At 36.1% G+C, this 19,507-nt stretch overlaps 1 protein-coding gene across 2 annotated transcripts; it reads left to right on the top strand.

Moving 5' to 3' along the window:
- Positions 1 to 5,108: 5,108 nt before the first annotated feature.
- On the top strand, positions 5,109 to 18,898 carry FGB (fibrinogen beta chain). 2 transcript variants are annotated; one of them, XM_036763576.1, is made up of 9 exons: positions 5,109 to 5,232; positions 5,495 to 5,512; positions 9,200 to 9,394; positions 11,143 to 11,326; positions 13,483 to 13,710; positions 15,079 to 15,192; positions 16,185 to 16,310; positions 16,628 to 16,913; positions 18,255 to 18,898. In XM_036763576.1, exons 1-9 carry the CDS (start codon positions 5,164 to 5,166, stop codon positions 18,484 to 18,486), a joined length of 1,452 nt encoding a protein of 483 aa, XP_036619471.1. In that variant the 5' UTR covers positions 5,109 to 5,163; the 3' UTR covers positions 18,487 to 18,898. The 2 variants fall into 2 exon arrangements, with proteins under 2 accessions (XP_036619471.1, XP_036619472.1); XM_036763577.1 differs by lacking the exon at positions 5,495 to 5,512.
- Positions 18,899 to 19,507: the final 609 nt, after the last annotated feature.

The following is a 19,507-nucleotide window of genomic DNA, read 5'->3' as shown; positions in this document are numbered from 1 at the left end:
ACTTTGGGAAAATCACTTTGGCAACTGAGTGAAAAATAGCCTAGACTGGGGAAAGGCTTAAGGCAGACAGACAAATTGGAAGGTCATTGCAATAATCTAGACAAGTTAAGGGTGTGCTAGTACCTCAGACTAGGTGGGTGGCTATGCTGATGGAGAGAAGAAAACTTTAAAAAAAAAAGATATGAAGTTGGAAACAGGGGATTGTATGTATGGGAGTATGAAAGTGAAGAACTTTGGAATCCTGGATGATTGGGAAAATGGTTGTGCCCTCCAATTTAATATGGAAATTGGGAAGATTAGGAAGGAAATATTTTAGATAAATGCTATTGAAAATGCAGTAAACATAATTCGTCTATTTTTTGGCTTAGAACTTTACCATTAGTACCATCTCTGTAGTATGTAGTGTGTTGCAAGCTGGGAGAGTTGCAGAAAGGGCTTTATAACATATTAGTATTTGAGAATACAGTTCCTCTTGTTATCGTACAGTTTATACTCCAAATGTAGAGCAACCAGCTGGATATATGAAATATAGAGCTTGATTTTCCCCTCTTTTTTAGCAAGAGGAAGAAAAAAAAAGACTATCCTATTTTCTTTGCCTTTGTACCAGTTCATCTCTTTTACACCTAGTTGAATGAGAAACGTTTTGACAAGAACTAAAAGGGAGATTTTCAGAGAAATCTGGGAAGACTTATAGATAACTCATACAGAGTGAAGTGAGCAAATTATGAGGACAATTCACATAATAACAAGATAAAGACAAACAATTGAAAGATATACAGACTATGATCCATATAATGACCAGCCATGATCAGGATAAATGATAAAACATGCTACCCATTGCCTAACAGACTGACAAAGCACCCATGGTGGAGAATGAGGTCTTGTAACAACAATGCTACTTGCTGAAACTGTGACTGGGTAAGACCAATAACACCAGCACACAGGAGGACTGCTAGCACAAGTTCTTTGATCTGCTTTTCTAAGGAAAGCAACTTTAAGGGGTTAACAATCTCACTTTAATTAAATATACATATATCATTCACTTAGTTCAGGGGGAAAAGTTAGCACTCTGAACTTCAGAGAAAACACAAACAGAAATTACAAGCAGAGAAAAATAGCACAAATCAACAGACAGGCTTCTAACTATCTGACCATAGCAATACATACAGCTACCAGAGAGAGAAGCACCAACATCTGAGTTTTTCAAAGCCAGGGGACTCCAATGGCTACCCATAGTCTCATCTGGCCAAATCACATGACACTCTTCCAGTGAGTGAGCCCCAAACAAAATGCTAACCTCAGAGTACATACACACTTCTTCAGGGTAAGAGAGCTTTACACCTTTTGAGACCTTCACACCTCTCATGGGCTTCACACCCCTCATGACCTAACTAGCAAAAGGGTGTGGACCTTCCTACAAACAAAGGCAAGAGTCAATCAAAGGTGCTTGATTGCCTTAGTGCTGAGAAGCACTCCAAAACAAAAGACAACAAAAGTCCCATTTTGCTTGCCGTTACAGGTCTATATCTTTTGGGACATGGCCAATATGGGAATTTGCTTTGCGTCACTCTACATATCAGTTGTAAAGATGTTGCTTTTCTTTCCTTTTTTTTCAATGTGGGTATAAAGAGATAAGAGAGAAAGATCTTTGATAATTGAAAAAATAAGTTACATATATGTACATATGTTTGTATACATGTAAATACATGTGCTCAACTAGGTATACATGTATTTGCCTGTATATGCCCATATACACATAAATATACTTACATGCATACATACATAGATACAGACATATGTTATTTACACTTAAACATGTGTACATGTATCTATACATTTACATATCCACATGTAGATGCATACACGTGCCATGTACATTACATTTACATTGTCCATGACTTGCAAGGCCACTCTGTCACTATAGTAATTGAAAAAGGAAATATTTAGTGACACACTTCCCTCTTTCAAAGAGAGGCAAACAGAGCACCAAGGACTGCCATAATAACTTCTATTCTAGTGGCACCACCATGTATTGTAGTTGCCAGCCCTGCCCCTAAGAGGCTTCAACCTCAGGAATTCTCACTCCTCCCACAGAAATTATTGTGCTGGGCAGATTTATCTTTGTTTTCTTTGTCACTGATTTACTGCCCTTGACTTGTGTAATGGTGTGGGCTAATGCATACACTGCTCTATTGCCCTATTGATCAGAAACACAGCAAAGCAAATAGTACTCCCATTTCTCCCTAAAAAAAAAAAAAACATCCTTTTTAGTTAACTATTTCTGTAAATGTAATCCCAGTTCTCCATTTCCGTTTGAAAACAAAATAAGTTGCTTTATGTTTTGCTACCATGTTAAGCATATTGGGATGTAATTACAACAGACAGTTCAGTTGGGTTAAAACCAACTCAGTAGACAAAATATCTACCACTGATGACAGGAACTTGAAACAAGAAACATTCATACATGCTGATACATCCGTACCCAAACTTGCTCTTCAAATATATGTGGGATTACTCTCATTACTAAGATCCTTCCTAAATAAATCCTAGAAATACACTCCTTCAGTCTCCTAAATACTCTTATGATGTGATAATCCGCATTCCCTTGCAGGCTTATTTGTGAAAGGTTTGAGAGGAAGCATGGACTAGGGAATGAAGCGCTTGTTTGAGCTTCTGTAACCCCAAGTTCTCTTGTAAAGTGTGGTCATTAATTTTTGGCATCTCCAAGTTGCATTTATCCCTTATACCCTATTTTTTCTTCCTCACAATGTGGGTAATATGTGAGTAAAAACATGCAGGGAAAAAAACGGTGAAATGAAAAATTGTTAGAAATTGAATGATGTTCTCCACTCCTACCTGGTAGATAAGAAATCAGGGCTCATACAACTAATTAAAATATATGGTTAATTCTGTGGTTATAATTACACAGAAACATAACTGATCCCAATGTAGAGTCTTTAGAATGTAACAATGATCAGATAACACTATAAAAAGAGACCTTTATTTTAGTCTTTACCACAACTTCTTTTATCAGTAATAATCTGTATTTTACACTCAATTAATACAGTTCATATCTAGGGTGGGTGCATTTTAAAAACAATGCTTTTGTGTCTTATTACATATCTTACTGAGTTTTCAGTTACTTTGCTAAGTAAATACGAAAATATAATAACCCAAAATCATGTCTTAATGCAATAATCACAGACAGCTAGTAAGTGGGGTGAGGAACTTAGGTTGAGAAGAATTTTACAGGGTTTCAAAACTGACTTTTTTGTTTCAGTGGATGACTAGGAGATATGTAATAAAACATAAAGAGAAGAGACATTAGTGTTTTTTTTATATTACTGTTAGATTATCTTTTTTGTTTGTTTGTTTGTTTGTTTTTAAAAGGCCCAGGTCATTTTATTTGGTTTGTTCCATATTTGGCATGTGTTATTCTTTTTTTTTAGATTATCTTCTTAAAGTATAGTTTTTAAAGGCCATGACTCGCCCAAGTTCTCATATTCTCATTTTTAGTTTAAAAAAGCAAACTAATTTTGCTAATGGGACTTTTTCTTCTACCACAAAAGAAGCTCTGTATTGTTGCCTCCAAAACGAAGAAATACACACACATGCCCATACAGTTGGGTATTTGTGTGTATGTGACATGTGGTATGTATATGTGTATGTGTATTTCATAAACAGCTCATCATTCAATTTTACTTTCTAGGTTTTAGAGTTATTTAATTTTTTATTGATTTATATATGAGTTTATAATAATAGCTCCATTTAATATAGTGCTTTAAGGTCTGAAAAGCACTTTACATATGTAATCCCATTGAGCTGCACAATAAACTTGTGAGGCATGTGTTATTATACTCATTTTAGAGATGAAAAAACCAAATCTGAAAAAGGTTTAATGACTTGCCCAGGTTCACACAGTTTTTGCGGCAGGATTCAAACTCAGGTCTCCCTAACCGCAAGTGTGATGTTCTATACATTGTGCCACCTAGCTGCCTGTTTATTCAGATTATACTGATTAAAACAACAACAAAGAAGATGTGGCTAATTGGAAATTACAAAGGTAATGATCATTTTTAGTGTGTGAAAACATTGATAAGTTGTATGTACAAAAACTCATGATGACACAGGCTAAAAAAGAAAAAAAAGTAAGGATTAGACTGCTTTCAATGAAAATATCTATTCTAGACTATCATATTTTCTATCCATTTGCTTACTATAATCAGTATCTTAAATTAGGCACCAATTGTCTACTAGCTGTTTTCATCATGATACATTTTTATTAAAGTTTCAAATTTTATACTGAATGTTTTCATTTGCTTCTAGGAAAAACAAAATAAGAAATTTCCTAAGAAAAACAGAACTCAACCTGTTTCTCCATAATATTTGGGGATGAATATTAAGAACTGTGTCTTCTTTGTAGAAGACTTTTTAGCTGCAAAGAATAAAGCATAGTATTTGTAATATAGCATTACTAATGGTTAAAAATGCGATATCCAAAATATATGTTCTAGTCCTTACCTATGTTGTTTAACCTACTCCTACTCTCTCTCCTAGGTTTGCTAATTTGCAAAATTAGGGGGAAGGGCATGAACTATGAACTCTCAAGTCCCATCCAGTTCAATTATTCACTATGGATATTTAAAACTTAAGTGGTAGCCCTCAAAAAATAAGCATTTATGGAATATAAATAATGAGTTTACAATTTAAATCACTACCCTTTGAATAGCTCAAACTTTTGTGAGTTGATTTTTGAAATTTTCTGCATTTTGAGAGAATATTTGGAATTTTTATTAGCATATTTCTTTCTACATATATGCCTGAATCCGGATTAGGGTACTGGAAAGTGGTAAAATGTTTTTCGAGAAACTCTTGATTTCCCTTAATCTTTCCAAACTGGAGGTGTTGCAGAAATTTTTGTGGGACATCTAGATTAGGCCATCAGGGGAAAGGGTTGTATGACCAGAAAATGCAGCTTGCTGGGAAGATATTGCTCAAGTGTTTAAAATGGCTCAGCTAACAAGATTAAATATTAACTGGAGACTCTAACTGGTTCTAAAATCAGGCCTACCAAACTGCCTAGTGTATATATATGATTGAAGATCTCACTCTCACATCCATTAGCAAAGGATAGTTACTTGGGCATTCTCAAGATCTCCTGCCATGAAACGTCTTTTGCTGCTCCTGCTCTGCATTTCCATAGTTAAATCCAGTTCCAACTATGATGGCGAGGTGGTTATTATAAAAATTTTCATGTCATATTAATAGAATTAATAGAAGTTCTGATGATCTGTACATAATTGTATGTAGTTGTGTATGCATGTTTATTTTTTATGAGAACTCTAATTCATGATAGTAAATTTTGTAAATGAAATTGAAATAATTTCAGGAACAATTTTATTTTAAGAGTTTTCATGGAAAATGTGATTAATTCATTTATGTAAAAGAAAGGTCTTTTTCTTCTGGTTTTTTATGACTTTTCATCTCTCTTTAGGGAACTAATACACATAAGGTAAGATATGCTTTTGTCATTCTACTATATGTTAAGACTGTAGTGTGTTAATATTAACAGATAAGAAAAAATTATGAAAATAGTACAGAATAGAAACCAGAAAACTTGAGTATGACAAGCAGACAAAACATCTGCAATGAGTGTGTAAAGTTTACCTGACAGTGAAGAAAAGCAATATTTAGCAACTGAAAGGAAGGAGTAGTTGTAATAAGCAGTGATTTAAGAAAATAGAATGTCGCATTAAAAAATGAATGCTATAATTTTTATTATGTTTCCCTGTAAATATAAATAATACCATAAAGCAAATAGCTTAGTCTAATTGATCTATTTGTAAAAATATGTTTCACTTAAGTATCATATTTTAAGTCATTTTATCAGTAAAAAATTCAGGAATAGACTAGAGGAAATTTATAAAGCTGGAATAACATTTTTGACAAAACCTCTTGAGATAAATTCAAAAGTCAGTTTCATGGTCCTTATTTCATAGATGAGGATAATCAGTAGTAGAGAGGGAAAACAGACCTCTTTAAGATTCTTTAATGAGTTAGCATTAGGAACTGGAGGAGAGCCCAGTTTTTCTGTGTGTCATTCTACAAAAAAAGCACTTTTTCTAGTTAATTTGATTCATAGAGACAGCTGATTTGGAGGTCAGGCTTCATAATGATTTTTTTACTTGAATTATTTAGATAGTTATATTCATTGATTAAATGAATTGATGCTATAATTGTGAAATCTGTATTTTATTTTGTTCTTTGCCACTGCTGCCTAATCTCATTAGCTCATATTAATGCTACTTTAACTTAAGTAAAAGCAGAAAATCATTATTATTCAAAGTCTGTCTACTGTAAACTGGTAAGATAAATCCCACCACATTCCTATGAACAGGGCAATACGATTTCTATAAGATTCTTAAGTTCTTTGACAGCAGAGCCCATGCCCTATTTTTTTTCCCCTGTAGTGCCTACTACTCTTTGTTCTATAAATTAAGTGTTTAAAAATATATGTGGAATAAATGAATGAAAGGCATTAGAGAACTGGTTATTCAGTGGCTTCTGTGGCCAAAATACAGTTAATTCAATTGATGCGCCTGATAAAGCTTAATGAAGCTTTTGTGGGATGATGTAGCTAACAAAAGACATGAACTTGATCTAACATTTTGAGACTGTTTTCTCTGTTTTCCCTCTTTCTTGTTACTATGACAAGCAATTACCTTCTAAAGTTAGCAAGTACTTTCAAGCACAGTATAAATTCAGAGTTGCTTCAAACAAGAAAAAAAATCATTGTCTTTCATCCAAAGAAGGTAACTAAGAGGCAGCAGTTCAGGGCTGCCATAATGATGGCTTAGAGAAAACATTTTGATGGTAGACTAAAAGACTCAAGAAATCAGTTACTGACAATTATAGGAGCTACTGCTAGCAACATTCAGTGAACCATTTCTCTTCAAATCTTCAGTTATTACATATTATAGTATCCATATGTTAATAAGTTTTCCCCTTAATCAATAGATTACTTTCTTGATAAAGTTGGTATATACAGAACTTAGACAACCCTAATTTTAAACATATTACACATGTCTGGGAGTGTGACAATCAAGTATGGGAACTTAGCAAATGAAACGGGCTAAATGACATTAATCCTTGTTGATAGAATATGTTCCTCACCACTCACTAGTGTATTTCTGGTGTTTTAGATTTAAAGAATTGGTCTCATTGCCTTACAGTCAATCTAGTTACCAGGTATACCTAGAAATACTTTCTATTTGCAGATGTAGTGACTGTTCATAGAGGCTGCTGAGGCTTGGGACTCTGTCTAGTTCCTTTGCTCAAGAGTTATCCCATCTCCAATACCTACATGCCCAACCTGTCTGTGTCAACTTGACAGTAAGCAATTAGAGTCACTGAAGGTTTTGGAGTATCATGACATGATCAGAGTAATGCTTTGGGAAGATTACTTAGTGGCAGGAAAGGATTGTTGGAACTGTGCAAACCATTTGGGAGGCTATTACAGTAATCTCAAGGAGAAAAAGAAGGAAGGAAGGAAGAGAGGGAGGGAGGGAAGGAGGAAGGAAAGAGAAGAAAGGAGGGAAGGGAAGGAAGGAAGAAAAAATGAGCTTCAACAAAAAGTAATAGCTGGATCGTCAGGGAGAGAAAGGAGGTCTTATTTCATCTTTTTTTCCATTAATAACAATTTATTTTCTCTCCCTCAAGGGGAATCTTTTTTCCAGGTCTGGGGTATGGAATGAGTAAAGGCATAAAATATGAGCAGAGACCCAGAGAGTAAAGTCAGCGTGCAAGACAAAGAATTTCATTTTGGCTGGAATTCAAACTATAGGATAGGAAACAATATGAGATAAGACCCAGGAAATTGATTGGAACCGGATCTTGGAGGGCCTTAAATGTCAATATCAGAACTGTACATTTTAGACAGTAAACAATTAGAGTCACTGAAGGTTTTGGAGTATCGTGACATGATCAGAGTAATGCTTTGGGAAGATTGCTTAGTCAGTGGGTATGGAAGGATTGTTGGAACCATGAAAACCATTTGGGAGGCTAGTACAGTAATCTCAAGGAGGAAAGATCAGGGCCTGAAGCGAGGGTTTGTTGCAGAGGAAGAGAAAGCTGCTAGCAATATTGCAGAAATAGAATGATCCAAGGTTGGCAACTCATTAAATGTATGCAATAAGGGAAAAGGAAGAGTCAAAGATAAATGAGGATATGAGTGAAGCACAAATTTGAGAGGAAAGATAAGATTGATTGTGGACCTGGTGGGATACCCAACTGCAGTTATCTAATATATAGTTGTAAACATAAGATTGAAACTGTTTGGTGGGGTTGGAAAACAGATTTTTTGAAGTGATAAGTATAGAGGTGATGTTTGAAGTAACAGGAGTGGGTAAATTCAACAGAGAAAACGGCCAAGAATAGAACCTTGGGAATCACTCATATGTAAGGGACAAGAAGAAATTAAGGAGCCAGCAAAAAGAGACAGAGAAAGAGCCATCAAAGAGGTAGAAGGAGAACAAACCCTGAGAGTAATGTCACAGAAACCAAAGGCAAAGAGGAAGGAGTGGTTGTTAATGTCAAGTGGCACAAAGAGGTTGAAGAGGATGAGGGCAGAATAAAGGCCATTGAATTTAGCATTAAGGAAGTCAGTAGTGACCTTAAAAAGAACTGTTTCAGGACAGTGGCGGGGGCAGAAGCCAAGCTGCAAAGGACTGAATAGCAATTGGGTAGAGAGTAAGTAGAAGCTGTGTAGACTGATCTTTCTCAAAACTGGATAATGAAGGGATGAGGAGGGAGACAGAGAGAGGCAGAGACTTAGAGTGAGAGAGATAGAATGTTAGTTTAAGAAAGTGCAGAGTTAAGGGGAGAGTTTTGGGGTTTTTAAAGAAGAATTATTTTGATTAGACTAGTTCTTAGTCTGTCATCTATGAACTTTTAAAAAATATATTTTGATAAGTGTATTCTAACATAATTAGTTTCCTTTTGTAGTCTTATGTATTTTACTTTGTGCGGTTAAAAAACATTCTGAGAAGAGGTCTATAAATTTCACCAGATTGTCAAAAGGGGTCCCTGACACACACAAAAATTTAAGAACTGCTAGACTAGATGATCTTTAAGGGTCGCTTCCAGCTTTAAAATGTTATGATTATGATTATGGATCTTCTTTTTCTCTTGTTTCATGAAGTCTGACATAGGTGCTCGGGGTCATCGGCCAGTAGATAAGAGAAGGGAAGGAGCTCCAACTTTGAGACCAGCTCCACCTCCCATCAGCAGGGGAGGATACCGAGCACGTCCTGCCCAACCTCAGTCTAGTCAACAGATTAAATTGGAAAGAAAAGCCCCTGATGCTGGAGGCTGCCTCCATGCTGATGCCGATATGGTAAGTGAATTAAAATCGTTAGCAAAATTGGTCATGGCCAGTGAAGAGAATCAGTGCTGGGAAAAGAGCTCAGTGCTACTGAAATATATTAATGGCCCTCATTACATTAAGGGTTTTGCTTCATTTTCTTTGGTTTTACTATCAAATGCTAGAAATGTTCCTGCTTCTGGTTCAGGGTTGCATTTTTATAGAAATCACACTTGAGTGATAAAACACAGCAGAAACTCAGAAGTTCAGTGCTAAAGATTTCCTGGTTTTGCCACATTTGAGCAAACTGCTGAATTGACTGTTTGATGGGAAGAGGAGAATTAGTAAGAGGAGGAGGAGAGAATTTCAGTAAAACATTTTTGGAATTCACAGAAAAGAGCAGAAGGAAAGCAGTTTCATTGCCACCAGGTTACATTTCATAGACACTGAAGAAAACTGTACATTACACAAGTTCACAGTTTCATACACCGTCCTCTTCTGTTCTTTGTATATTGAAATGTTCATTCGTTCAGTTCATAAGAAAAAGAAAAAAATTAAATAGTTGAAGATAATCTATGGTTTCTTCCCCTGCTGTGGTTTATTAAAAGGTCTTTACACTCTTATCCTGGTCTTTAATGCCTGTGCACATTTATTGTCATAGCTTGATATTCTATGAAGATAGCTTTGTTCTTGATTTTAGAGATAGGTGTGCCACAGGAGGATCAGCTGAAGGAGCTGCGCTAGAGATGGAGAGTTTAGAGAAGAGAAAACCAAAGGCGCCACAGTTGTTGTCTTCACATACTTAAGAGCAATCACGTGGTAGAGGGATGGATCCTGGAGGACAGACCTCTGAACAATAGATGGAAGATGAAGAGTTGGATTTAGTTTAAAGTGACAAACTTCTACCAATTGAAGTTCTCCAAGATTAGAATAGGCATTCTTCCTTGGGAGGTGGGAGGTGCTGTCTCTCTCCTGAGGTCTTCAGGGGAGGATTGGGCGACCACTTCTGGATATAGCAGAGAGGATTCCTGTACACCCAGTATTTGGACTAGATGACTCCCAGGTCCTTTACTACTCTGAGACTCTGTGATCCCCCTGTGAGGAGGAAACTAGTCATCAGAGTCTCCATTATTTATTGAGGTGAAGAATGGAGAATTCCAAAGTGTTCATCTTTAAATAAAATATTTTAAAGAGTCAAACTCAGAACTAGTGCTCATATTTTTAAGCCAGTGTAACCTGACAGTACCAAATGTGAAAGCAGCCAGGCAAATGCAAGGACAGAGGCCTCTTTTGCTCCATGCTCTCATCCAGCAATTGAAGTGATTCCTTGGTGACCAATAGAACGAAAATGTACATCTATACTATTCATATTTAGGAAAACTTACAATAAGCGAACTCTAAAGATTTCTTCTTTATTTAAGACTAACTTCCTGACTTACAAGTCCATAAGGTAAAAAAGCCATCAATTCCTTAGAAAGTGCCTGAAATTGGCTTTGATGATAAGACTATTTTAATTTTTGATGTCTCCAAACAATACACTTCTTTGGAGACAAACAAAAGTGGTCTACAATGGCAGTAATGTTTTCACATTTCATCTATGTAAGGCCAATACTGTGTTTGACTTTTTTATTTTTAACTAAACATTAAATTAACACCACCATGCTAAATAGATTAAAACTGAGCTTTCATTCAGTGCTGTTTTGATAAAAGGACCTATCTCAAACACCCCTTTCAAATTCATATAGCGGATTTCTACCACTTTTCCTTTTCTTTGCTTCTAGGGAGTGTTGTGTCCAACAGGATGTAGGCTGCAAGAAACATTAGTGAAACAGGAAAGAACTGTGAGAGCCAAGGTTAAAGACTTAGGGTCTGAAATGGACTCATTTTCTGGGAGTACTTCTTCCCACTTCCGGTATGTGGGGATCCTGAAGGACTTGTGGGATAAAAGACAGAAGCAAATAATAGGTAACTATCATTTCTCTTCCATCTCACACTAAAAAATGAAAGTTGGGCAGGGGTGGGGGGACAGCTGTGGTTGGGAATGTTTAAAGGTGAGAGGATTGGGAGGCAAATCCCGATTCTATAACTCTGTGACTTTGGGCGTATCACTTAATCTCTCTGGGCCTTGGTTTCCTCATCTGCAAAATCAGGGGACTGGACTCAATGATCATTAAGATATGTGTAAAAGAAAACAACCCTCACTTATAAAAGTGAATGTTGAAAACTAAAAATAAATAAATATTAAAATAAATAAATAAAGCAAAACAGGAAAAAAGAGGTTTCCTTCTCACATTTAAAAAAAAAACCTCAGAAAATAGAAATAGCCTTTGCTAAACCTTTTGGTATTATCCCTAAGGTTTTCTTCTTTCTTTCTTGCTACTACCAGGTTCCCTCAAAATCCTGAGCAAAGTCATCCCCTAGGCTTCCCAAGTTAGATATTAGCAAGACCTCCTTCCTTTAATTCAACTGAGATAAGCTCATACTTTAAAGGTAGCAATGAAAGAAAAAAAATAAAAATACTATACATTACAGGATTTTGATACAGGAGGAAAACAACCCTCCTTTATTTTAATCTTCTATGATTTTGTCTGGTATATTCCTATCATCTCTGAACCATTTTTATCTCTATCCTGGCCACAGTTAGCAAATACTCTGTGTATAGACAAGCCTTGTTCTTCTCTTAAATTAATGAAATTCTGATCCTTCACATATAATGTCTTAATCTGCCTAGACCCAGACTAGTCTATTGGGCATTAATGACTGAGACATTTTAAAGCCATAGAACTCACCCTTAAAGTAATTCCTAGGATTATAGGGAGAGAGCTGGAAGGGACCTTAAAGTTCATCTAATCCTATCCTCCCATTTTACAGATGAGAAAACTGAAGCCCAGAGAGGGTAAGAGAGTGACTTGCCCAAAGTCATATAGCTAATAATTGGCAGAGCCATGATTCAGACTTAGGTAAAGTGACTCCAAGTCCAGGCTTCTTTCCTTGTACCACAGTGCAGCTCTGCCTAATCCTGAGAACCAATTGGCCTGAAGCCAATGGAGCCTTTAATTCCTCCCACTCTGTTTTAGTTTCTAGTGGTCGGTAGTTCTTGGTCATTTTGCAGAACTGAACAGGTTTATATCTACTATGTCCAGTTAATATTATCTTGTCTCCTCCTTAGATCTGCCCACTTATGTTCTCAGGTCATTTTTAAGTTGGCCCCCAATCTAAAATTTTAACTTACAGTTTGTTTATATACTATTGCAACAATTTAAAATTTAGTGACAATAATATGTAATTTTTCTAATAGCAAGAAAAATTTCATCAGCGCTCTGATTGTTCAGATGTCCTAAGCTACCAGCATCATCCCACTATTTGTGATAAATCTGTCTTTCATTTAATTCTCATACCTAATTGGAGGCCAGCATTAATATTTTCTCTGAAGAATTTGTCTCTGATTCCCTGCTACTTTTATTTCCTAATCAACCTCTATTTCCATTATAACTCAGAAGACAGCACATACATCTTCTTAAAAGGGGAAATATTTCCCCGCCCCCCCCTTTTTTCCAGTCTTTAGAAGGTTGAAAATCAAAGGTAAGGGGCAGATAGGTGGCGCAGTGGATAGACTACCAGCCCTGAAGTCAGAAAGACCTGACTCCATTCAGATACTTGACACTTACTAGCTGAGTGACCCTGGTCAAATCACTTAATCCTGATTGCCTCGAAGGGAAAAAAAAAAAGAAAAGAAAGAAAATCAAAGGTAGAAGATACAGATTCTGAATTTTCCACAGTTCCTAACAAAAGACAAACTTCAGTTATTTCTAATGGATCATAATTTTTACTCAGACAGTACTAATGACCCTATTATAATAGCTCATTATTACATGGATTTGCATAATACCACTTCTCTGCCCCTCTCATCCATTCAGCATTAGAACGATGTATAATAAAAGCCTAGTTAACAGGTTAAGTTTATGGGGAGATTTTAGTCATATGTCTTTATACCTGTCTTTTGCAAGATTTCAGTGTATTCAGTATCTCGCACATAGTAAATGCTTAATAAGTGCTTGTGAACTTGTATTTAAAATAAAGGGAAAACAATGACCTTTCTTTTCCATTTTCCTTTTTTACAGACAATGAAAATGCAGTAAATGGGTTTTCCACTGAACTGGAAAAGCATCAAATTTATATCCAGGAGACTGTGAACTCTCATATCCCAGATAACATCAAAGTGCTTCGTTCAATTCTAGAGAACCTAAGAAGCAAAATACAGAAATTAGAAAGTGATGTTTCAGCCCAAATGGACTACTGCCGCAAACCATGCACTGTCAGTTGTAATATCCCAGTTGTTTCAGGCAAAGGTATATTAATAAGCATGGGACCTTGGAACTTTGGTAAAGGCTTACATTCCCTTACAGCTGGAAGGTTAGAAAGGAGCTTAGGAAACCCCACTTTTTCCCAACCATTTTCATAGTGGCTGGTTAGCACACAGTGGTCTCCAGAGTTATGTTAGAGACCCATTTGAAGTTTTCTCATCTCTAGCTTCCCATTTTCTGATGGGAAAGGGGATACGTGAGAGGCAGGTTGCATATGAAGGTAGCAGCAATAATGTGAAATAGAGGAGAGAGTTTGTAAGATGTGTGTTGAGCAGAGGCTGCAGAAGGATTGTGAGCATGGACAAATGAGTGATGCTTAGATAGATAGAGAGAGGTGTGAAGTCCCTCTATTTTGTATGTTACTGTACGTCAGTGACAAACATAGGTAAGTTATAGACTGAAGAAGGTTAATAAGTTTTGATTTTCAAATGCCTGTTCAAAGAATGAATTTAGTTAGTTATTGTGTATACACACGTATTTGTACATGTATATATTTATCCATAAATATATATTTATATATACATATATGTGTGTATTTGAGACTGAGTCCGTTCCCCTCCTCCATCCTCCCCCATTGGAAGTGCAGCAGGCAGTTGTGCACTCGTTTCAATACCAATCAGCTTGGAAGCTCTAATCTCCATTTTTCTAACCTAGGTTAGTTTGTCCTCACATAGCCTGGCAGCCCTTCTCTCTTGGAGTCCCGCCATATTGGTGCCAGACTTCATGAAGACACCAGATTGGTTATACTCCTATTATAGCTCAGAACTCCCAAACTCAAGTAATCAACTAGCCTCATCTCCCCCTTAGTAAAGATTACAGGCATATGACAGCACTCCTAGCATATATATTGTTCTTTAATATTGACAATGGAAGTTTCTCGATTACCGGTATTATAAGCAAGTTTATCTTATTACATTATTACAATACTGAAAACAATGGAGACAAATACACTGTTTATTTGTTGCAATGAGACACTTGCAAATATCCACTTTTTAATAATAACTACTTGTTCTTCTAGATAGGTCATCCTTATGAACAAAAAATAATTATAGCATTATAGATTTAGAAGTAAAAGAAACCTTAGAGGCCACCGAGTCAGCTTCCTTCATTTTATAAATGATGAAACTAAGAGTCAGGGAAGTTAAATGTGTTACCCAAGGAAACATATTTTTTCCTTTTTTATATATTTATCGATAACGATTTTTAAGTTAAGGTACTGTGAAATCAAATCAATAGATCTCTTTCTTAATTTTTCAGATTCTATATCATAATCTCTAAGCAAGACCTAAGAAGGTTATACATTTTCTTAAGATAGTAAAATTCCTTGCATAACCTGTATCACTATGTTTGCAGAGTGTGAAGAAATTATCAGGAAAGGAGGTGATACATCTGAAATGTATCTTATTCAGCCCGACAGTGATAGCAAACCATATAGAGTTTATTGTGATATGAAGACAGAAAATGGAGGTAAGTACATGGTGCTGTGAAATTTTTTTGAAGTAATCATGGAGTAAAAATGCATTTATGTCAATAATATGATGTTAATGTTTATGAGACTTGGGTTTAAGAATTGTAGAAGTTTTAACAATTTTAAGCACTTGTCAAGTTGTTGGTATATTAATTATAATATTTTAAACTATCCAATTTCAAAGTATCATTAGGCACAACTTTGGTATGATAGTATGACCAGTGGGACAGGATGGTTAACTTTTGCCAAAGACTATAAAACTTATCTTTCTTTAAATATTGTTGTAAGACTGACTTTTAATATTTACTAGCATTATTATGAAAGGATCTGAAATTTCCTCAAAGTGCTTTTAACCATACAGAATGACATTTAACCATACAGCTCAATCTACCTATGACCCAAAAGTAAGTCCAAGGGACCCTTAAAGATTGGGTGATTTGCCCGGGTTACATAGCCAGTAAGGGTCAGAGGTAGAATTTGAATTCAGAATTTCTTAACTCCAAACCCAGGATTCTGTCCACTACTCCATGTGGTCTCGACTATTACTATATCAGAAGTAATGTGAGTTCTACATAATTATGTCCAGAATTTTTTAATCTGCTACTTTGAATGTATTTATAAAGAAATAATATAAAGAAAATATTTCAGTTTTGTTCAAAAGATGATTTTCTTAAAAAGAGAAAGACTTTTGCCAAAACTTTAAGTTTGTTTTAATACTTTGGTTTGTTTTATACCAGCTTCCTCAAAGACACAAAATGCCCTTGACTTTTTTGTGCCCTTGGATACAGTTATATATCTGCTGTTTTACAAGGATTGGAGCTTGGTTTTTAGGAGCGTATTTTATTTTGTTTTAAGTATTAAATTATTTTCAATAATTTTTGAACACCTACTCTTGATGGGCTTTAGGTATCAATGATAAAAGGATACCAACTGTGAAGAAAATTATTTTAATGGTTAATGAAAGCAATCTTGGTTTCTTTCTCTTCACAAGGCTGGACAGTAATCCAGAACCGTCAAGATGGTAGTGTTGACTTTGGCAGAAAATGGGATGCATACAGAAATGGATTTGGAAATATTGCAACCAATGAAGTGGAAAAGAAATACTGTGGTTTACCAGGTAAAATTATCATCAAAAATCAAAGAACTTTTTTAAAAAAAGGTTTCTTTTTTCATTTTAAAGAACATATGTGCTTGTCAACATTTTTGCTACTCATCAACCCACCATCAAATATTATTTAAATATTATTGTCTCTATACCATTATGTTGGCCTTTCAGAAAGCATCTCAATTATTCGGCATTTATTGTGAGTTTGTCAATGTTGGAGAAATTAAATTGTCAGGGGAGAAGGAAAATTACAACCAGCTAGAAAAGGAATGTTGGTAGTTTTCAAATATTTTAATTTTCATGGGGTTTTGTATTATTTTACCATTTAGGTGAATATTGGCTTGGAAATGATAAAATTAGCCAGCTTACCAAAATGGGAACCACTGAACTTTTGATTGAAATGGAAGATTGGAAAGGTGATAAGGTGAAGGCTCATTATGGAGGATTCACAGTACAGAATGAAGGCAACAAGTACCAGATCTCTGTTAGTAAATACAAAGGAACTGCCGGCAATGCCCTAATGGAAGGAGCATCCCAGCTGGTGGGAGAGAACAGGACCATGACTATTCACAACGGCATGTTCTTCAGCACATATGACAGAGATAATGATGGGTGGTATGTCTACATTCATTCCTTCTTTGAAATACAGCAACTAACCAGGTCACTGAGTCATTGACAATGGACACCCATGTTCTGGCTATACATGGTCCTTCACATGCTCTCATTTCTAATACTTTAAGAAGGTATTCGCTTGGTGTGTTTAGAACAATTCCAGTATCTCTGATAGTCCAATACAGGCTTTCAACCTATCATTCAGTTTTTCAGTAGCCAAAATAGTTCTATAATGGCCTGTAATTCACTGTTCCTTTAAAAAGTGGTGAGGTTCCCACTTCCTTACTGAATTTATAACATTGGCTTCATCAGTGCAATTCTTTCCTCATCTTATTACAGGACAAAAAAAGACCTCTGCTTTCTCATCGTAGAAACTGGAGAAAGAGAAAGTCCTACACATACCTAAATAGAGCAACCCCTCTGAGACGTTACTGTGCCCATGAATTACTCCACACACTGAATGAAGGCAGACAATTCTGCAGGTTTCTTGGGAAGCTCCTTTCCCTGTGTTGCTGGTCAGGAAGCCAGCTGGGATGAAAGAGGGAGAATCAAAAGCAGAATCTTGCTCATTATTACCATATTATTTATGGAATATTTAAACATCAGCTTAAGGGAAGCTATTTGAAGTTGTCAGCAGAGTCATAACTAGGCTGGAGTGACTGGAGCTTTACCGCAGAACATGGAAGTTTCTAGGGGATGCACAGAATTAACATATCCTGTGTAGAAAATAATTAATCTTAGCACATAGCAAGAATAATTAATTAAAATAGGAAGTCAGTTTCTCCCTGGCTGGCCTGGCTCTATTGCTTTTCCAGCAGTGGTCTTACAGTGTCTTTGGTCTTTCACCCAAAGGACCTCCTGTGCCAGCTTCTCCCCACCCCCCACATTTGTATTAAAAAGTTGACTTTGGGGCACACTGTGGTGCTTACTTCTGCTGTGCTTTATGAAGTTTGTTCCATTCAGGCACCAACATTATGCTTCTTGTGGCTTTAGTTGCTGTAAATCTTGTTCCCTCTCTCCCAGGAGCAATAAACAGTATGTTCCAGGAAGTCACCAAACCTGGAGGGCTCATCATTAAAATCCCAGATCATTGCCTTACCACAGTCTAGTGGCCTAAAAAAGAATCTACAGAACAATACCTATAAATCAGATGCTTCTTTATCATTACTAAAAAATGGGGAAGGGAAGGGGAAATTCCTAGAAAATAATTTTGCATCTAGATTTTCTGACACATTAACTACTTCTTTCAGACTTAGCAAATGAACACAGAATTCTTCCTCCATATGATTTCTATGTAAAGTGGGCCATTGATATTATGATTAATTTCTAATATTCTCTTTCCAGGGTAACTGGAGATCCAAGTAAACAGTGCTCTAAGGAAGATGGTGGTGGATGGTGGTACAACAGATGCCACTCTGCCAACCCTAATGGCAGATACTATTGGGGTGGCCACTACAGCTGGGATATGGCAAAACATGGCACGGATGATGGAGTGGTGTGGATGAACTGGAAGGGGTCGTGGTATTCATTGAAGGGGATGTCTATGAAGATCAGACCATTCTTCCCACAACAATAGCCAACAGATTTTGTAAAATCTCCCCATGCTGGACAATTTTTTTATACATTGTTATTAGAATTTTCCCTCACATATTGGAAACAAATCTCCCAAAGGTTATAGGTATAACATAAATTGGAAAAGCTAGTCAGGATAAAAGCCATTAAATATTGAATAACTCTACTTTATACTTTTGATTTGTATTTTTTGTCAAGAAGCTACTAAAAGGAAAATTAGAGAAACAGTCATTCATAAATTTCAAATCTACTTGGTCATGAAAAACATTAAAATAGGTGGAGATGTTATATAGTGAAAAATCTATGAGGCAAACTAAAAGCTGATGTGTAAAATTCTGCTTTATAAACTATTTATTCATGCAAAGTTCTGTGAGAAAGTTTTCCAAAGATGTGTTCATTAAACACTTTACACTGTAGTAAGTAAGTGTGTTCTTATTTCTTGGCATATAGAATCATAGATTTAGAGCTAGAAGTGATCTCAGAGGTCACCTGGCCCAACACTCTCATTTTGCAGATGAGTAAACTGAGGCCCATGGAAGTCAAATGCATTGGCCAAGGTCACACAGCTAATAATAGACAGAATCACATTTCCATCCTAGGTCCTTTGAAACCAATGTGCTTCCCACTGCACCACACTGCTCCCTCCCTGAGCTTAATGACTGAGGTTTAGTTTATTCAAGAAAGGAGGATTTGAAACTTCAAATATGTAGGTAATCTAAGCATTAAACATTTCACAGTCAAAAATTACGATTTTCGACTACACTGAAAATTGCCTCTTTGCCATTTGCCTAGGCTGGATGGGGAGCCGGGTTAGGTCATCAGGGCAATTAAGGTAAAGCTTTGTCATTTTTATACTTTCCAAAGGAGATAGTAGAGCCCAACAATAGCTCACTGCCTAAGACACCGTATGGTAATCCAACCTAGAACTTTGCCGGGCCTGTTTTTTGGGGGTAGTCCAGTCGAGGTGAACCGTAGACAAAATTGTTAAGCAAAAGTTTTTCCTTCTCTTTACCAGCCTTGCTATC

This window comes from Trichosurus vulpecula, chromosome 6 (assembly GCF_011100635.1).
Source record: "Trichosurus vulpecula isolate mTriVul1 chromosome 6, mTriVul1.pri, whole genome shotgun sequence".
NCBI classification, from domain to species: domain Eukaryota; kingdom Metazoa; phylum Chordata; class Mammalia; order Diprotodontia; family Phalangeridae; genus Trichosurus; species Trichosurus vulpecula.
The sequence above is the reverse complement of the archived record's forward strand: the minus strand, read 5'-3'. Positions and strand labels throughout refer to the sequence as shown.

Coding starts and splice junctions, on each gene's coding strand:
- FGB (XM_036763576.1), top strand. CDS start 5,164: ATGAAACGTCTTTTGCTGCTCCTGCTCTGCATTTCCATAGTTAAATCC. Junction 13,711..15,078: donor CCCAGTTGTTTCAGGCAAAG/GTATATTAATAA, acceptor CTATGTTTGCAG/AGTGTGAAGAAATTATCAGG. Junction 16,914..18,254: donor GACAGAGATAATGATGGGTG/GTATGTCTACAT, acceptor TTCTCTTTCCAG/GGTAACTGGAGATCCAAGTA.